We start from the raw sequence: 20,864 nt of genomic DNA, 5'->3' as shown, positions 1-20,864 counted from the left end.
AACCACTAATTCAAAAAGATCTGCACTCCCATGCTCATTACGGCATTATTTACAATAGCCAAGATATGGAAACCTAAGTGTCCATCAGTGGAAAATGAATAAAGAAATTGTGGCATATATACAATGGAATATTATTCATCCATAGAAAAGAATGAGATCTCGCCATTTGCAACAACATGGATGGACCTTGAGGGCATTAGGCTAAGTGAAATAAGTCTGACAAAACAAAATACCATATGATCTTTCTTACATGTGGAATCTAAAAAACATATATTTTAAGCTCATAGGTACAGATAACAGATTGATGGTTGCCAGAGGCAGGGGGTGACAGGTGGGAGAAATGGGTGAACTGGGTTTTTTGTCTGTTTGTTTAAATAAATTGAAATGAGTTTTTATTTATTTTTAAAATTATTTTTATTTTTTTTAAGTAGGCTTCACACCCAGCATAGATTCCTAACATGAAGCTTGAACTCACAACCCTAAGATCAACACCTGAGCTGAGATTAAGAGTTGGCCGCTTAACTGACTGAGCCATCCAGGCGCCCTTAAATAAAATGAATTCTTTGAAAAGGGACTGAGAACTGCTTATTGGACGTAGTAATGAGAATTGGTAGAGATGGCAAGGATAGACAGTTGCACTGATGTACTTTGTTGGAAAGAGGTGCAGAAAAATGCAGTAGTTGCTGGAGGAGAATGAAAATTCAAGGTAAATTGATATTAAACTAATGACATCTAAATAAACTGCTGGAGAAAGTAGAAACATGAGTGACCTAGAATGTCTCAGGTGCCTTTTACGTTAGGGAGGACTGAATAACCCATACATTTTCTTTATTAATCCTCTGAGATTTACTGATCTTAAACGTGGACTTTCAGGTCTAGAAAGTTTTAGAAAAAATTCTTCTAAAAGAACATTTCTGTGGTTAATTAGACTATTAGAGCTCAAATCTAATTAGGACGCTGCTAAGAAGCATTAAATACATTTCAGTATTTTGATAGATTTTTTTCCATGGAGTTACTAATTCGTTTGTTCAAAATATTTATTAAACATCTGCTACGTATGTGTGAGTCCATTGCTTAGGACAGAAAGATGAGTGTGGGGGCGCCTGGGTGGCTTAGTCGGTTAAGCTTCTGACTTTGGCTCAGGTCGTGATCTTGGGGTTCATGAGTTCCAGTCTCACATTGGGCTCTGTGCTGACAGTTCAAGCCTGGTGCCTGCTTCAGATTCTGTGTCTCCCTCTCTCTGCCCCTCCCCTGCTCTCACTCTGTCTCTCTCTCAAAAATAAATAAACAAACATTTTTTAAAAATCTAAAAAAAAAAAAGAAAGATGAGTGTAATGTAATCCTGAAGGGATAAACAGGTTAACCAACAATGACAGTACAAACTGATTTGGGCTATAATGGAGGCACATTCAAAGTTCTGCAGTAACAGTAAGTAGCAAAACACAGCAGGAGGAATAGCTGAAAGATTTATAGGGCAACTAAAAAGAGAAAGGGGATTAAGACCTCCAATAGGCTGTTGGACTGGATATGTTGAAAAGTCCCTGAAAAATTTGAGCTTCACGAAATCAGTCAATGCAAAAAAAAAGTCAATAGCAGTTATCTCTGAGTGATTTTTATTCTGAGCTGACTTACTTTCTTCAATGATTATGTAATTACTTTTCTAACCAGAAAACAAAAAACAATGAATGTCCTTTTCAAAGGAGGAAGATGGTTGTCATAATTTCCCTTCTGCTAAACAGTGGTTCTCAAACTTGAATATGAATCAGAATCACCTGGATGGTTGGTGAAAGGGGATTACTGCCCCTGTCCCTACATAAATATATTCTAGCTGTTTTTACTCTGATTGTGCCTTTCTTACCAGAGTTAGTTCCCTCTATCATTTTAATACACTTAATTTTACAGGATATTTGAAATTCCTTGAAAGTGAGGATTACATTTTATTCACTTTTAACCCTCTGCTCTCATATTAAGCATTAAGGAATTGCTGAAAATGAATTTCTGAAAACTGTATCCCTGTGTATCATTTTTAGTGCTGGAGAAAAGACAATGATGATAAATATGTCAATTATACTTCAGTTGAACAGGACAAACATTTAAATTTAAAAAAGTTTTTAAAAATGTTAAACCAAAAGTGGAGAAAAATGTATACGGTTCTTTCCCTTAAGTGATGCATTAGATTAGTTCATTATTTAATAATCAGTTAATGATCTGAGTAGGGCCTGATAATCTGCATTTCTAATAAATTCCATTGGACTAAAAGCTGGCAATATAGAATGGCTACATGGTATAGTGAAAATTACAAAGGTTTTGAGGTGAGTCAGGTTTTGATTCTGCCTCTGCCCTTTATAGGCTCTATGTAGCAACAGTTGACATACATTAACCCCACTGAGCCTGTTTCCACATTGACAAAATAAAAGCAATGAACACCTCATAGGTGTATTATGATATGATATAATTAAATATCCAACACAGTGGGGGCCTTAGTTAAGGTAGTTAATTCATGTTGGTCCCCTTCCCTTTGATTTCCTCTAGGGATGCACCACACATTTGCCATAACTGGGTTTACTGTGACATGAGTTAGCCACATCACAGAACAAATAATTTTCTGCAAACCTCACAAACCATACACATCCCTCTGCTACTAATAAAATCTTCACCATTCATCTATAAAACTGGGGATAATAGTATAATAGTATCTACTTTAATAATAGGTAATAGTATCTACCTCACAGAGATGCATACATGAGGATTAAACAAGATAACATTTTAAGTGCTTAATACAGTAACTAGCATATGGAAAATACATGGTAATGTCTCTTTCCCTCTTCTTTTTGATTATTTATCCATAGTATCTCCTGGACTGAGTTCAAGCTTACCTAGTTCAGACTACTTCAAATCAATTTTTTCTACCTTAATCAGATTGCTCTCTTCTATGTCACATTTCATTTGAAGTCAATTACTTGGCTTATTTAAGAACTGGTAAGGATACAAACTACTGTATTGAGTGTTCGAGGAGATAAGTGGAGATAAGTAGAAGACTGCTCTCTGACTTTTAGTACTTGAGGTGACAATATACATGAAAAGATGAATAGGAAGGAACACAAGGAAGGGTGGGGCAAATTACACAGAAAGTAAGTGTGGTAGGAGTTTGAGATTATCGTGGTTGATCTTTGATTTTTTAAAAAATCTGATTATTCTACACTCAGGAACAAGAGAATTACTAAGAGTTGCAGGACAGCACTGGTATTATGGCTGAGAAAATAGGTCCAGAGATATAAGTGGTCTAGGGGCACAGCTATGGAGGGCAAAGATTCCCTGTTTCCTGGTCTGTTGCTGTTTCTAAATATGTTTCTAAATATTTTAAAGTATTTTAATCAGTTTATAGTTGTTCTTTCTAAGTTGACAGTTCAGTGTAGCTAGTTAAGCACTGGGCTCTAAAGTCAAAATGTTTGGGTTTGAGCCCTGGCTTTGCCAGTCACTATCTGTGTGATTTTGGGCATGTCGTTTATCTCTATGCTTCAGTTCCCCCATCTATGAAATGAGTAAAACAGGGGCGCCTGGGTGGCTCAGCCGGTTGAGTGTCCAGCTTTGGCTCAGGTCATGATCTCCCAGTTCGTGAGTTTCAGCCCTGCATCAGGCTCTGTGCTGACAGCTCAGAGCCTGGAGCCTGCTTCGAATTCTGTGTCTCCCTCTCTCTCTGCTCCTCCCCAGCTCATGCTCTGTCTCTCTCTCTCCTTCAAAACTAAATAAAAACATTAAAAACATTAAAAAAAAATAAAATGAGTAAAACAATACTACCTTATTTCAACATTACCAACAAATAACTTGTTATATGTAAAGGATGAAAAACTGTAGTTTTATCATTATAATTGCTATTAGTCTCTGAGAGAATGGAAAGCAAGAAATCCAGTGTTCTAATGGTTTTTTCTTTCTTTTGCTTCTTTAAAAACGTCCTTAAATGGTCCAGATGGCTGCTTGTTAGCCACCTTAATCCTATCAGATAAAAACAAGTTTTTGTATCTCAGAAGTGAGAGTTGGAATTTGCCTAAATCCGGCCTAGTCTGGTAACAGGAATGTCTAGGAAGGTAAAAAGTGAGATAGAAACAGATTCTAGGACCAACAGAATTTCTTCAAAAAAGTCAGTCAAGGGGCATCTGGGTGGCTCAGTCAGTTGGGCAACTGACTCTTGATTTTGGCTCAGGTCATCTCACGGTAGTGAGATAAAGCCCCACGTTGGGCTCCACACTGGGCTGGGAGCCTGCTTGGAATATTATCTCTCTCTCTCTCATCTCTCTGCCCCTCCCCTGCTCCAGAGCCCTCACACTCACTCATTCTCTCAACATAAATAAATAAACTTAAAAAGTCAGTCAAGATCAATAGATGTAGAGAAAGATGGAGGTCAATGAATCTAATTCCAAATGAGATTTCCCATCTATTTTAAGGTCTATTCCAAACTTCCTTAAGACAAAATCTAGCCTTTTAAGGCAAGTGCAGAGAAATGCTCCCTGGGCTTCCTTTCAGGGAATGTTTTAGCAGGTGCTGCATTCCACCCTGGAGGTGGCTGCATGAATTTGTGAACTGAGGTGACAACATTGACTCCCTCTGGAAGAAGAAATGCTGTCTCTACACAGGAAGCTTAACTGCAAAGGCACTACTTGAAAAGGGGAGGAGGAGGAGGAGGAAGAAGAGGAGGAGGAGGGGGGAAGGAGGAGGAGGAGGAGAGGAAGAAGGAAAAGAGAAAGCACAGCAACGCTGCTGCCAACCCAGTCACAGCACAGTTCAATATTCAGATTAGAGAAAACAAGAACCATCCCCGCCCCCGGCCTCCACTCCCCCCCCCCCCCCAGTACCCTTTTCTCCTCTCCTTCAATGCTTGTTGAAAAATTCTGGGACGAAGTACAAGTCAAGAACGCGGTCGGAGAATTAGGGAGAGCAAGTGGAGGTGAGAAAGAACCTATATTCGGGTAGTTAGAAAAATCATGGATGGGGAGGGAGCAAGGATTTGGAACTACCTTAAGCACCGTCCATCAGGAAATCTAGGGATGGAGAAGGGTAGTAACTGGCCTTCCAAGTCTTCTGCATTTGGCAGATGAAAATCACATTGTCCGCCAAGTGGACTTTGGCACTCAGGCCGTATCAGGGTAAAAATCAGCATCAAGGAAGGAGGGAATCTTGAGTGAAAAAGAAATAACAGATCAGTCTTGGGTTCTTGTGTGAGGGGATATGTGAAGGTAAGGCCCACCCACAGCATCAGCAAACGTGGAAGAACTGAGGGTCACTGTCGGCAGACGAGCCAGCCCCAGTTTGGGGTCACAGCCAACGGCTTGGATCTGCTGGTACCCTAGAATCTGCCCTGAACACAACGTTTAAGTTTCTCGGTTTGAGTCCTGCCTGTAGAGTCCCAGCCGAGACACCGTCTTATTAAGCGCTCTCACTGCGCCTAGCTCAGAGCTGACCGCCGAGCGGTTCTCAACAACATCTGGGAGCAAACACGGCTTTTTGAGGTTGGCGGCGGAAGGGCACAGGTTCTACTCAGAGTTGGCGTTCGACTGTGGCCTCGGACCAATTGCCAGCAAAATTCTCCCGATTACCCCTCGCCTTCCACCTTCTGCCCAGGTGACGTCGGTAAGCCCCGCAGGACCGGCCAGAGGCTAAGCGGTTAAGCCGCGTCCTTCAGGTGTCAGCCTCTCGATCCGTTTGGAAACAACAACCCCCAGAATCCCTTGTGCAGGGAGGTCAAACCGCAAATAAGATGGCTTCAAAAGGGTGGAACATACAGCAGTTTCCTAGTCCTTGGCGGTTTCTTTACCGGATATGTTTAAATAACCGAATCCCCACAAATGCACCACCCCACTAACCACCTTCGAGGCCAAGGAGGCCACCGCAGCCGCTTTGCTCGCTCCGTCAGGGGCATCCTGGGAGTTGTAGTCCAGCCGGTGGCTTGCGCCGAACTACCTTTCCCATGGTGCACTGCGGATCGGGTGATAAAAGTTCTTTTACAAAACTCTGTACACACTGAGACACCCCCCTCCTGGGTCCCCTTCTCTCCCACGACTCCTTCTCGTCTGTCGCGACCGGGCGGCAGCAATAGGAGGGCCTCGGCCCCTCGCCGCGCCGTCCCGAGAGGCACTTCCGGCGGCGGTTCACTTCCTGGTTGGGTGGATGGAGCCGGGCGGGAGCGCGCGCGGGGGAGGGGCGGCGGGTCAGTCTCCGCTGGGCGCTCCGGGGATCAGCTGGCGGGCGGGCGGGCGCCTAACGCGGCCCCGGCTCTCGCTGCAGCGCCGCCTCCTCTCCGCGTCGCAGGCCGGCCCCGCGGCCGTGACAATGTTGCAGGACTGGTAGCTGGGCGCCAGCCGCCGAGCCTTCTCAAGTGGGTGCCGCCGGGATGCTGCCTCGCGGGGCGGCGGGGAGACCAAGGAGGAGGGGAAGGCAGCGATCGGCTGGGTCGGCGCTGCCCGAGGCGGCCAGATCCTTCCTTTTTCCGAGCCGCGGGGACGGGGTCCGGCGCTCTGCCGGGATTTCAGCACCAGAATTTTTCTCGCTAGGAAAATGCATGAAGCGTTTCCCCGGGATGATGGCTTTTGCTCCCTCTAGGACTCAGCGGTTGAATTCGTAAGTGTGTTACTGATTCATCCTCTCTTCTTCTGTCATCACAGGTTTAAACTTACGCGAATCGCTCTCTTGAGGAGGAGGGGACCGCGGCGCGATTGACACGCATATTCCTATTGGCATCCTCCCTCAGCCCCCACCCCCACGGCCGGATTCGGGTGGCTCCTCTCCGAGCTGAAATCCGAGAAGAAATCCTTGGATCTCTTGTTTTCTTAGAAAAAAAAAAAAAAAATCCAGAAACCTTCGGTATTTTGCTTTACTGCTTCCTATTCTCAAGATGAAGAAGTTTTTCGACTCCCGGCGAGAGCAGGGCGGCTCTGGCCTGGGCTCTGGCTCCAGCGGAGGTGGGGGCAGCACCTCCGGCCTGGGCAGTGGCTACATCGGAAGGGTCTTTGGCATTGGGCGACAGCAGGTCACTGTGGACGAGGTGTTGGCGGAAGGTATGGTGGGACTCTTTCAGTGCGCCGTGAATTAAAATCTTGTGCTGATGCAGCAAGACTGGTTTCTAGTTGTTCAGTGTATGAATGGGTTTTGACCAGTTGACCCTCCCTTCCCCCTTCCCCCTTCCCCCTTCCCTTGCTCAGTGAATCATTGTCCTTGAAAAATTTAAAACTGAGGTTTGGAAGTGACAGGGCTTATGGGGTGGAAGGACGTTGCTGGAAATTGTTTACCTCAGTGACCTTTTATTATTTTTTAAAAATTGACAAGCCAATTCTTGTCTGCCTCACTGAATTACAAGGATCAGAGGGAAAACGTATGTGTGAAAGTGTAAAGCTTCACATCAAATGTAGGGTGCTGGGCTTGTCATCCTCCTTAAACTTGAAATATTGATGTGAGGGCTGAAGGGTGGAGATGGAGTACCTTTAAGAGGGGAGAGGGGTTTCTCCTTCTACCCAACTTTCCCACTCCCATGAGTAGGCACTGGAGGAAGAGAGGATTTTCAAAGAATGGGAATATGTTTTTCTAATAGCCAAGGCTCTTGGTGAATTTGACTAGTTTTGTTTCCTGACCCACTGTAATCAGGTCCCCAGGATGTAGCTAAGATAACAGAAATTACACGAGATGAATGTGGTTATTTTGAAACCAGCCCACTAGGCCCCTCTTCCTCCTGTTTTAGTTTTTATTTTTTAGCCAAAAGAATTACTTGAGAGTGACATCTGATTTTTATTTTTCTTCTGTTGGAGAAGATGTTATTTAGATCTGCTGTGTAAATTCCCTACATGTGTGTTCATCTGTGTATCTATAGATATGTAAATATACGTTTTTTATCCTCCAGGCTTTCTGGAAATCTTTGCATGTCTCTTTTGGTAACCTTAACCTCGACCTTCATAATTACACCAGACTCATACTTTTCACAGCCCATTGCCTGCCTTGTGTGCTTTTATTTTTAATAAAAGCAGCGATTTCCTTGGCATGAAGCTATTCAAGCTAATTGAATGGGGCCAACCTGCCGTAGGTTGTGTTATCGGTTGAGAGGGGATTGGGGAAGGGGAATGCCACTGTTACTGCAACATGGTGGTTGTGGGGGGACAGTTTATTAGCTGGAGTGGAGCCTTTTTTGCAAGCTAAGGTTGAAGCAAGGGTCCTAACCTGGGCCTGGGAGATCCCTGTCATGGTGAGTGTTGTGGGCGGGTGCGTTAGGAGGAGGAAAAAGCTGTGTTTGACTCTCAGCTTGTGCAAGTACTGGGTTCAACCGGGCCCAGTTTTCTGGGGTTAGGGTGGAAGCCTTTACTTTAAAAGCACTTTAGAAAAAAAAAAGATCTGACAATTAATGTCCTTGTGAAATTGTTGCTCTTTTCCATTCTCAGCACTGCTCTAGCTGGACTTAATCCGGGGCCTGAGTCACTGTCCCTCTGGATCTTTCCTTGTGGGCTTTGGTGCAGGATGGGAGATGCTTCTGTGCCCGCTGCCAGATCCGCACCCTTGAGTCTGATCTGTCTCTTTCATTCCTGTGCCAAAGCCCTTGACTGCAGTGGGATGGAGAAATGGAGAAGGAGTGTGTGAGAGAGAAATCAGGAGGAATGAGGGGCACAGAGTTCTTTCCTTCTCTTTGAATGGCCTCTGCTGACTTTATAGCCCGGGAGCATCTGGTTCAGCTAGGATATTGTCTCCTTGTACGTGGGGCTACCCTAAGCAGTACCTGTTCTCAGAATCTGAATGATGGGGAAGATAAAAGGAAAATTGGTCTTTGTCATCTAGGCTGTCCTCCTCTTCCCTGGAATTCATCCCTGAGAATTGCACATCACGCATTATGATATTTTTAAGTGGAACTTAGGGCTTGCAGCTCTGCATTCATTTATTTGTTCATTCAACAAGCAGTTATGGAGTGTCTATGATGTACCAGGCACTGTGCTAGACCCTGGAGGTATGACATAAAACTAGATGCTAGAGTTTACAAACTACTTTGAGAGATGGAAAACAGCCAGTTAGAATAGAGTGATATGTGCTATGGAGATGAGCTTAGGGTGCAGCGGCCCTCAGTTTTAGAGAGCCAAGGATTACTTTCTGCAGGAAGTGACTGACCAAACGAGTAGGAGTTATCCAAGTGTGGAGACAGCATGGACAAAGACCCAGAGCAGCAGGAGAGAGTCTCACGTAAAACTGGGTCTGGTGATATTGTTCTTTTTATGTTCTTTAACTGAGACTTTGCATTTGTGGCTCTTAGAAGTATATAGCTATGTAGGAGTCAGTATACAAAGTATTTATGTAGCGTCCACTAAGTAAAAAGGCACTGCTAGGTTCTGAGAGGGATAGGGGGAGTTCTAAAGGGTGATGTCTGCTTTTAAGGAGCTGTCACAGTTTGGGAAGACAAGGCAGATACTCACACATACAGTACAGCACGGTTACCAGCAGTGTCTGTGGAGTCAGGCAGATCTAGGTTCGAATTCTGCATCTGTTCTTTACTAGCTGTGAAACCTTGGATAAGACTTTTCAAGCCTCTCTCAAATCTGTTTCCCTATGACAGTGGTTCTCAAAGTGTAGAGCCTGGATCAGGAGCATCAGCATCATCTGGAAGCTTATTAGAAATGTGAATTAGGCCTCACCCCATAAACCAAGAGTGTGGGGCTTTAACAGATTTCTGGAGAGATTCTGATGCAAGCAAAAGATCAAGAACCCTTGTCCTATGGAGTGGTTGTGAAGATTAAATGAAGCAATGTATATGAATTATTTAACATTTTTCAGGTGTTCAACGAGCGGCAGCCATTATTTGCCAGCAACGTTACATCCTATATATAGTTCAGGGGAAGTGAAGGGGCATTGTGAAGGCTAGTTTGGCTACAGCGATCTGCAGCCATCCCGTTCCCTATTGTGGGTGGACAGAGTCAGATATTTTTCTGCAGAAGCCTCACTAGCTCCGTCAAGGGTCAATAGATATTTTGGGTAGCCATGTTCCTTCCTGTACCCTTTCCTTTTTGAGTGTCCAGGTGCTGCCCTAACCACCAGTCCCAGCCAGAGTTGTCCAAGGACAACTGTGCGAGTGCCCAGGACAGTGGCCAGGCAGTATGGGGAGGGTGGGCTTTAAACATAGACTCTTTTCCCACCACATCCCACCTATCACCCCTGTTTCTCTGATGTGGGTGTTGGTCTCTGCTTTATAGTGACGAATGCAGGAACACCGAGGAGGAGCTGCTGTAGTAATAAAGGAGAACGTCTGGGCTGCCATCTCCATCAGCAGCATCAGCACTGTTCATCTGCTTTCACTAACTAGTCACTGAGGGCTTGTTTGGGAGAAGTGAAGCCTCTACACCATGAATTCAGAAGGATATGGCTATCTCTAGGCTGGGTGTAGAGGGAGATATTTTCTCTTTAGCTTCCTTAGTAAAGATGCCATGATGACTTCCTAATCATGTCTAAGGTAATGGGCATGTGATGTCAAGGAAAGACTTGGTTTAAGCTTCCAGAATAAGCTCCATGGGAAAATAGGAGCAGTGCTCAGAGAAGGACTGAAGAGTAGTGCCTTTGTCATACGTCCTTAGCTATGTGAGGCCTTACGTTCTAAGCTTTAAACAGTACATGTTTGTCGAATTCCTACTGTGTCCAAGACCACATTCCAGAACTGCATCAGTTCTGTATAAGGTGGGTCACGTGCCCCTGCAGAGCAGTTTCCTTACTTATACTAAAGGAATCCAGGTCTAGAGTTAACAAGAACTACTAAGTGAGTTTCCATACCAGTAAGCTGACGATTTCTCCTCCCAACATCACAAGGTAGTGAGGCTTAAAGGTGTGTGTGAAACGACCTAAAACAAACATATGTATACGTGTATGTATGTATGTGTATACACATGCATATGCAGCATAATTCTATTGTGTTGGTATTGATGTGATACATACATGTACTCATTTAGTGAATTTTCATTAGGCCTTTGTGGTAGGCACTGCATTAGGTTCCAGAGCTACTGAGAAGAACACGATGTGGGCCTGGGTCTTCAGGTGCTCACAGACCAACTAATAACCCCAAGATCAGTGGCCAGCACTTAGCATGGCTCTTGGTACATACTAGATGGTAAAAAGATGTTATGCGGTGATAAAGAGAGGGCCTGAGGGTGAGGGTTTATAGATGATGTCTGGTTTGAACAGGAATGGAAATTGCCCAGCAGATGGTCCAGATGAGGGTTGCCCAATGCCTTCCCCGCAGAAAGAGGAGCATATGCAAATGTGGAGTGGTGAAACAGTATGATGAGTTCAGGAATACTGACGAGTCCAGTGTTATCATTTGGGTTAGCACAAGTTTCCCTTCCAGAATCAAGGAAAGAAGGGCATAGAATGGTAGAAGGAAATTCTGCATTTGTTCCCTGGCTATTCCCTTGCTGTTCACTTTCTTCACTTGCTGGGTTTTTTGAGTAACCATTGAGTAGCTCTCCATTACGCATTGCTACCCTGTGTGCCTCAACCCTGTGCTATTTGTGGGGCAAGGGAGGGGATAGTGTCTGGGAGAAGGATGGTCCTGAAGGTTCCGTGAGAGGCAGGCAGCTTGAAGGAGAAGTAGGTGGGGGAGAGGGATGACCAGTGTTACAGAAGAGAGTGGACGGGGGAAATAATGACGATGATTGACCAGAGCAGAAGGTAGGTTGGAGAGAAAAGAGGAAATAAGGTTATGGAGAGCTTTAGTGCCAGGCAGAGAGTTAGTTACAAGCACCTGAGGTCTTCTCTGACGCAGACACCAGTTTGATCCCTCCCACTTCAGATGTCTTTGCCTGCTGGGAAGTCTGGTTTTTTAGTGGCAACTGCAGATTTTCAGGGGGTGGTTTGTGAATGGTGTCTTCTTCCTGGCTTCAGGCATGATGACGGTTATAGCTTTGCTAAATATAGCCAAATCTAGAATTCAGAAATGAAATCCAGAATAAGCAGTTAGTTGCATGGTCAAAGCCTTTCTTTTGGTCTAGCAAAGTCACACTCATTTAATGAGAGATGATGAAGAGAAACAGTTTCACGTGGGTTTTGAGTGGGAGATGATGAGGGGAGACGTATACTTGTACCTCAGTAGCTAAAACTGCATGTAGAGTACATGGGGACAGCTCGATAAACATTCATAAAGTACATACGAAACATTACGGCATCAGAGCAGTCGTTGCAGTGTTTGAAAGTTGACATCTCAGAAAGGGGACTAACACCACCATGTACCTTCGTCTTGTACTCTTGCAAGGATAAATGCTTTCTAAGCCTGCTGAAGAAATAACTGTGACATCTGCATCTGAAAGAGCCAAACAGTGATAATAATAGAAATGGTATTGTCTATTGAAGTAGCATCTGGCACTGTGAAGTAGCAAAGAGTGGCCTTCAGTCTGCTTTTCTGGAGCCATTTTTTGGTGTGGTGGAAGGGGCACTGTAGTATAAGTGGGGAGGTCAAGGTTTGTTGGTTTGTTTATTGCCATATCCAGTAACTGTTCCTGAGCCCTCACTATGTGCTGGGCATCAGCCAGTGAGAAATAAGACTGCCTTGAGGAATTGACAGTGATAGCACTTGAGGTACGTGAGCCGATACCTCCAAGTGCAATAATGGAAGGATGTAAAAGTGGGGGGGGAACAGGTAAGAGGCAGCCATGAATTTTGTGGGGTCAGGAATAGTCAGGAAAAGCCGAAGAAAGGGGATATTTGAGGTATGTCTTCAAAAACAAGAACTTATTACTAGATGGAAAAGATTGAGAGAATTTTCTAGGCAGAATAACATGGCCCAAGACAAAAGTTAGGGAAGTGCACTGCTTGCTGGGAGCTTTATGTGTTGAGATAGCATAATCTATTAGTGGTCCAGGGCTACATTGTCCAATAAAGTAGCCAGAGCCACATATGGCTGTTTAAATTTAAATTATCTAAATTAAAATATAACTTTAATTCTTCAGGCACACTAGCCACTTTTGCTTAATAGCCACATGTGGCTAGTGCCTATGATTTTGGACAGCACAGATAGAAGATATTTCATCATCACAGAAAGTTCTATTAGACAGTGTTGGTTTAGAGCAATAGTCTCTAAACTCTTTGGATAGAATGGCACTATCAGTTAAACATTTAATTCCTTCATTATATACATGCTTATTTATTTATGTCCTGCTATCATTAACTAATATCTGAAGGCACAGTATATACTTAAAATGAAATTCATCATTTTTGATCATAGATGCAAATCTGTCTTTTAAGTCCTCTAGATAGGTTTTGGTAAACTTCTTGTCATATTAGATTGTGACCGTTTGTACATCGTAATGTGACTGATGGAGAGTTAAGTATACCACAAATAGAATTGAGGCTCTACCATTCTCTTGTTGTTCATGTATGCTTCTGTTATCTTTTTTTTTTTTTAACATTTATTTATTTTTGAGACAGAGACAGAGCATGAACAGGGGAGGGGCAGAGAGAGAGGGAGACACAGAATCTGAAACGGGCTCCAGGCTCTGAGCTGTCAGCACAGAGCCCGACGCGGGGCTCGAACTCACGGACCGTGAGATCATGACCTGAGCCGAAGTCGGACGCTTAACCAACTGAGCCACCCAGGCGCCCCTATTATCTTTAATCCAATATATCTTTGCAGGAATCTTTGCCCCTTGTTTGCTTTATGAAGATTAATTCACTTAAAACAGATGTAATCAGTAAATCCACTTAACCAAGCACATGAAATGTGCAGCCCGTGCTTTGGAGCTTCCACTCTTTCCTCATTATTCCATCAGATTCATATGAGACATGTGACTGATATAGAGACTGGATGGCAGCACTGGTGTTGGGCCATCTAGTAAATAAAGATAAAATCTTATTTTCTAAGATGGAAATTAATATAAGTAGAGAGTCTCATATATATTTTTTTCTTCCCCAGTGGATTGTTTTGTGGCCCTCTGTTTGGAGACCACTGGTCTTGAGCAGTGGTTCTCACCCAACAGCGATTATCCCGGGTGACATTTAATAATGTCTGGAGACAGTTTTGATTGTTACAGGTGGGAGGTAATACTGGCATCTAGTGGGTATAGGCTAAGGATATTGCTGAATATCCTACAGCATACCCAACAGCTCTCCCTCCCTACCACAACAAGTAATTATCTAGCCCAAAATGTCAGTTGTGCCAAGGTGGGACAACGTGATGTGTTGACCAATGTGGGGAAAGAGAGAGGAGTCGGAGATGGCTCGGAAGGGTCTAATCTGACTTTAGGCAAATCCTTTAATTTTTAAATTCATTTTCTTAGGATCAGTGAGGCAGTAATCTTTCTTAACCTAATATGGTTAAAAATCTTTATGTCATTTTCTGTGTAAAATAGCTACTTCCAGAAATAAACCAGTAAACTAAAGGAGGTAGAACGGCAAGGGTTTGTAGGCTCTACCACTGACTGAATATGGATTATGAGTTTTAGAAAATTCTCCCAATGTTCTCGTTGCTCATATCTGAGCAACCCCAAAATATTGTGGAAGCATTTTCTGACTTGAATTGCTCACAGGGAGGTTCAGTTGGGAAGGGTCATTAAAAATCAGAATGTTGTGAGAGAAGATGTAGATAATCCTTTGTACAAGGAAGAATTTTCAGGAAGAGTCTAGCACTTGCATTTAGGGATAGTGGGTTCAAGTTGTTTGACTTCTGTTTGCCAGTATGGCTTTGGGTAAGTAATTTAACCAATAGGAGCCACTGGTTCCTCATTTATAATAAACATCCTCTTCCTCTGGGAGGATGTAGGTATAATGTAGAGTGCATGAGACAGCTTGCCCTGCCAGCCAGGAGTAGCAAGGTTTATTGAGCATCTATGGTATTTTCAGCTCTAAGATGCTGTGACATCTAGAAAAATAACGGAAGATTTGGCTCCTGCCCTCTTTGTTGACATAATGTGACCAACACACAAGAAACAAAAACGCCCTATAAGACAATAGGGTGGGTGGCGTAGTCTCTAAATTCTGGAGGTGTTGAGGGGAAAGAGATCAGTGAGGACTGAATTGGTTAGGAAGATTTTGTGAAGCTGGATTGTTCTTAACTGTGAGTCTTCTCTGGAACCCCTTCTTCGAGTAACCTTGTTTTATTTAGGGAACACATCTAGTTCTGCACGTTTGCATATGTTATATTCTTAGTAAAGTTGAAGTAAGTATTGCAACATTTTTGGTTTCTTTTGAGGAACAAAATTGCCTACATAAATAAATCATATGTTCTGTGCTTATAACCAAAGCAAAAAAGCCTTTTTATTCCATGTGATTTTGAATCACTCAGCAATACTGGCTGCAGTATTTTGTGCCTCCTTCCCCCCTCCGGTATCTTTATTATTACCAGTTTGCTATCTTTATTTTTAGTGTATTATATATACTTCAAACAATCTCAGTTCTTCTTTTGAGTTATGAACAATTGTTAGGAAAGAGGAGTCCTTCTTATGAACGAGACTTCCACCCTGGCAGAGGGCAAGTTCTTCAAGTTGGAACAAAGTTGAAAGAGTGCAAATCTGGAGCTTCATTCGAGGGCTGCTGTGAGTGAATCAGCTTGAACATCATGGTCAGTTTTCTCCTTGGGTCCTGAGTTAACCTTGGCAGACAGTGGATGGCAATGCCAATTGAAGCTTTGTTATTTATGATTTCTGAAGAGCTGAGAGATTATTTATTGGATGCAAGAGTTTATGGCACATTATTATTATAGAAGGCCTAGCATAGCATAGCATTGATGTTAGATTATCATTTGTAATTATAATGATCTTAAATAATGATGCCTTTCATCTAGGACTTGAATCTTGGAGAAAGCAATATAATGCCATGTAATTTTGCTTGCTGCCTGGTTTTGAGGATGCTTACAGCTATTGTACTGGGACTTTTAGGGTAAGAGAGAGATTGTTGTCCCTGTGCTACTGAGCATGAATTTGAGAACAAAACGGAGACTTTATTACCCTTCAGAAACAAGAAAAAAAAAAAAAAAAAGGAGAGGACTCAGGCCTTGTCAGCTGGTCCCCTCCTGGAGGACTAAGGGTTGAGCAGCATTTACAGAGGGGGCAGGTCTCCTGCTAGGACCCTCAAGTCATCATTTTCCCTGCTCATGAAATCTTGTTTGTTCAGGAAGTGCTGATTATCTTACCAGTTTGTTAGATTTGTTTAATTTCCACTTGCCTAGTCCTTCTCCTCAGACCTTTGTCCTCTAGTTTTAGAAGCCTGGGCCTCTTGGTGGTGGAGAGTGGGCAGTGTTGGGAGAAATAATTCCAACTGGCTTTTCAGCTATGGAATAATCTTGGTTTGACCAGAAGGAGTAACTCAGTAATGATTGGGGAAAACCTGCTATCCAGTACTGTCTTTCCTTCCCTGTCCCCCAGAATAACGGGAGCACTGTGATGTTCTTCTCAGGAGAAGACCTCCAAGGTTAGACCCATGTGCGGTGGTTTAAAAGCATGGGAATTGGGGGTAGGCAGCCCTTGGACTGAATCCTGGACCTGTCCCTGTGATGTTGGGCAACTAACATCCAGGCTTCTCAGTTATAAAATGCAGATAATATTGTGGTTGGTTGTAAGGATTAGATGAAATTACGTAAAGCACTTAGCATAGTGCCTAGCATATAGTTAGCAGTCTGCAAATGGTAACTCTTAACATTTGAGTGCATGAATTTTGTTTTAATCAGGCAGTATTTGCTTTGCTGTGTGAATAAGCTGGTGAAGTTAGTCATGGATATATATATATACACATATAGATGTATATATATGTGTAGATATATATATGTGTGCGTGTGCATGTGTGTATATATATATACATGTAACTAACGTTAGTAATATATGTTATATATATAGTAATATATATGTAGTTATATATGTATTATATATATATAATATATATATATATAACTATTAATCTAAAAAGTAGAAATGCAAGGTATGAGTATCTTAACTATATACAGGGACTCAAACTATTTAAATAAATGCTATATTGTGTAGATAGATACAGATGAGGAATAAAGATAAGAAAGAGAATCTCAGATGAATGTTGTGGTTTGATTTTTTTTTTTTTTTTTTCATGCTTGAAAGCCACCTGTGTGTTGGAAAATTTCCCCAGCCTGTCATGTTGCGATTAGTATGAAGGGCCTCTGCCTCTCTGCCCCCGAGGAACACCTGATCCCAGCTGCCTATCCAGCTTCACATTCTTAGGCTCTAATATAGGTCGTCTGCTTCATTCAGGCCTGTGCACTCCTCCTCTCCCATGAATCATGGGTATAGTTCTTTCCAGTGCTTTCCTCGTAGTGTTCCCTGTACCTGGGATCCCCTGCTCTGCCCTGCTCATCTACCTTACTCCCACCTAACCGCAGCACTTACCACATTTGATCCCTTTCTCCTTCTGTTCTGTGGGTGCTGGTCATACTTGCTGCCTTTGTGGACTGTTTGGGCCCATAATCCCAAAGTTGTGTTTTGCTATTTATTTCATTTGTATCTACTTTCTAGTGTTAGGTAATTTTTAGGAGGCAAGGTGTAAACCTTAGGTTTATTTTGTATCCAATTAAGGACTCTTAAATTTGAACACTGTAACAGAGGGTACTGGAGAATAAATTAACTGAAGAAATAATACAGTAAATCAGTACTAAATCACATTCACTGGGCAGGCACTACAGACCAGACAGATGTGAGATATATAGACCTCCCTGTTCCTATTCCAATAATATAACAGATCTATGTTTGGGACCTTAATACAATGATAAGAGCTCTCAAATCTATGTTTTTGGTAAAGTTGAAAAATAACAAAATTCAAAGCAAAATAGAACACCTTCCAGACTTCCTGAAAATTGTGTAAATTTCTTTACTGATTCAATTCAGTTATGGATGACTAATTCTATCAATCTCAAAAGTAGAGATATAAAGTACAAGTATCTTAACTATATAAAAGAATTCTAAAACGATTTCAGTGCTATATTGTAAAGATGGAGAAGATTAGGTCAAGTATCAAAAACTCAGAAGTTACTAAAATTTCTCTTTAAGCAAAGCATACATTAATTTTCTAGCTTGTGGTGGTTGTTGGCCTGTGGTAAATTAGGACAGTGACTCTCAACTTACATTTAGGGTAGTGGGCATGGGAGCAGGGGACAGATAGGAAAGGAATACATAATCTGAAAAAGCACATACTAACCTCAGGCCTAGGTAGGAAAGGAGGGACCTCAAATAGTATGGGGAATGGTGGTATACCCTCTTTAGAGTCAATTGTAGTCTTAAGCGCTGGGGGGAGGGAGAGGATATGAGACTTTTATGTTTATCAGAGGGCATATTGTTTTTAAAAGGTTTGTGGGTATGGCACTAGCAGCTCAGTTATAAATTGAGTCTAGAGAGGTAGTTCCTAAAACTGGTCACTATATGTAGCTCTTAGAACATAGATAGGAACTCATTTCTCCCTATTCTTGCTGCTTTCAGAGAGGAGTAGTGAAAAGGGGACTCGTCCTTAAGCCTTTCCTGGTGGTTTGCCCTATGAGTTCTGTGACCTTGTTGAAAGATCAGATCTTGGTGGCTCTCTGATCAATGATGAGAATTCACTTGAAAAAAGTTACTTTGGATAAGGTAAACTTTCCCAGAAAATGAAGTATTTCTTTCTCTTTTAAAATAATAGTTTTAGAATATTAATGTTATGTTCATAACATAAAATGGGTCATATAAGTGGCTCAGCCAGCAATTTTAAAGTGATTTGAAGGTGGTATGATAGAATAATGTCCAGGTCTATGCATATTCAAGTTCTGGTTTTAGGTTTAGCTCATCTGAACAAAGAGCTGTATAAAGTAAGGAAAGTAGATTGTGTAGTCTCCTTCTCAGTGATCTGGGACATGTGGGTTCCCTTCCGCTACTATGGTTTTCCTTATATAAATATGGAGATCACTGGATGACCTCAAAGATACCTTCTAACTGGAAGACATGATTTTTAAGTTCTCTAGTTTCTGTTGAGACCATTTGAGAGGGACAGTGACATGGGGTTGATTAGGCTGAAGTGTTAGACTTGTGTAGCTGGGACTAAGACAACCTTCTTGAGATGGGTTGTTAACCTCGGGTTATGTATGAGCCGTACTGGGATGTGTCAATATCAGTGAGGCAAAAGATCCCATTCTTTTTCTACTTACCTTTTTCCATATCTTTCCTTTAAACTAGAGAAATCAGTGTTCATAATTAGATGTTGGAGGTGAGAGGAAGCTGGGATGAATCCTGGCTTAAGTGACTGGGTGGATAATGGTGTCAACAGAATGAAGAAAGAACAGTGTATGAGGGAAAGAGGATGAGTTTGGTTTAGGACTTTTCAGCGTGAAGCACCAATGAAAATCCAAGTGTGGATATGGTTTAGGACACTGGTGGATAGGACTGGCCTGGATTTTAGAGAAAAGTTTGGTGAGAGTTGTTCTATAACCACGTGATATTAATGTAAAGTGAAATGGAATGAGATCTCATAAGCAGACTGTGTGGAAAAAGAGAGAAGCGGGCTGTGGGGAGGTGGAGGAAGAGGAACACACCTGGAGTGATACCCAAACTCCTCACTCTGACCTGCAAACCCCTGCAAGAACTTGTATCTCTCTTCACCTCAACCTGTGACTCTTTAGCAACAGTGATTCCCCTTTATTTTTTTGAGCATTTAACATCGTTTCCTCTTTGGCATCTTAGGCTTGCCTGGTCCCTTTGCCTGGAATCTTTTCTTTTCTTTTAAGATAGGAAGAAATGAAGGAAGGAGGGAAAAAAGAAAAGAACAAAGGAAATACAAAAGGAAGGAATGAAGTCAGGAAGGAAGGAAAGAGAAAGAGGGAAGGAAGAAAGATACTTGGATAGAAAAATATATTAAAATCTATTTTTAAAATTAATTTTTTATTGAAGTATAATTAACAGTTTCAGGTGTACAACATAGTGACTCAACAATTTTGTACATTTCTCAGTGCTCACTCACTGGTGGTGAGTGTAATCACCATCTGTCACCCAACAATGTTATAACAATATTATTGACTATATTTCCTATGCTGTTCGTTTATTTTATAACTGGAAGTTTGTACCTTTTGATCCCCTTTATCTGTTTCAACCCCACCCACTTTCCTTCTGACGGCCACCAGCTTGCTCTCTGTATTGAAGAGTCTGTTTTTTTGTGTTTCTTTGTTCATTTGTTTTGTTTTCTAGATTCCCCATATGAGTGAAATTTGCCTTTCTCTGTCTGACTTGTTTCACTTAGCATAATACCCTCTAGGTTCATCCGTGTTGCAAATGGCAAGATCTCATTTTTTTCTATGGCTGAGTAATACTCCATTTTGTGTGTGTGTGTGTGTGTGTGTGTACATATATGTACATACACACATATATATACGTACATATACACATACACACACACATATCACATCTTCTTTATCCATTCATTTGTTGATGGACAGTTGGGTTGCTTCCATATCTTGGCTATTGTAAATAATGTTGCAATAAACATGGGACGCTTATATCTTTTTGAATTAGTATTTTTGTTTTCTTTGGGTAAGTACCCAATAGTGGAAATACTGCATTACATGGTATTTCTATTTTTAAATTTTTTGAGGAACCTCCATACTGTTTTCCACAGTGCATGCACCAATTTACATTCCCACTAACAGTGCACAAACGTTTCTTTTTCTCCTTATCCTTGCCAGCATTTGTTATTTCATGTCTTTTTGATTCTAGCCTTTCTGACAGGTGTAATGATATCTCATTATGGTTTTGATTTGCGTTAGGATTAGTGATGTTTGCTGTTGAGTTTTTGTTTTTTTTTTTTTACCATCTTTTCCTGTGTCTCTTGGTCATCTGTGTGTTGTCTTTGGAAAAAATGTCTATTCTGGTCTTCTGCCCATTTTTTACTTGGATTATTTG

At 42.1% G+C, this 20,864-nt stretch overlaps 1 protein-coding gene across 16 annotated transcripts in view; it reads left to right on the top strand.

The window, feature by feature from the left end:
• The first annotated feature begins 6,172 nt into the window (after positions 1–6,172).
• The window catches only part of AAK1 (AP2 associated kinase 1), a 172,142-nt gene continuing 157,450 nt past the window's right edge, over positions 6,173–20,864 (top strand). For 12 of the 16 annotated variants that reach the window (XM_043603562.1, XM_043603560.1, XM_043603566.1 and 9 more), the window contains exons 1-2: positions 6,211–6,370; positions 6,657–7,049. In XM_043603562.1, the coding sequence (XP_043459497.1) occupies positions 6,887–7,049 (163 nt within the window). In that variant the 5' untranslated portion in view covers positions 6,211–6,370; positions 6,657–6,886. Of the gene's footprint in view, positions 6,371–6,656; positions 7,050–20,864 lie in introns of all 16 variants that reach the window. The other 4 variants (XM_043603570.1, XM_043603559.1, XM_043603567.1 and 1 more) reach the window with 3 other exon arrangements.

This window comes from Prionailurus bengalensis, chromosome A3, assembly GCF_016509475.1.
Source record: "Prionailurus bengalensis isolate Pbe53 chromosome A3, Fcat_Pben_1.1_paternal_pri, whole genome shotgun sequence".
Lineage (NCBI taxonomy): Eukaryota > Metazoa > Chordata > Mammalia > Carnivora > Felidae > Prionailurus > Prionailurus bengalensis.
Note: the sequence above shows the minus strand (reverse complement) of the source record. Positions and strands in the feature narration are given on the sequence as shown.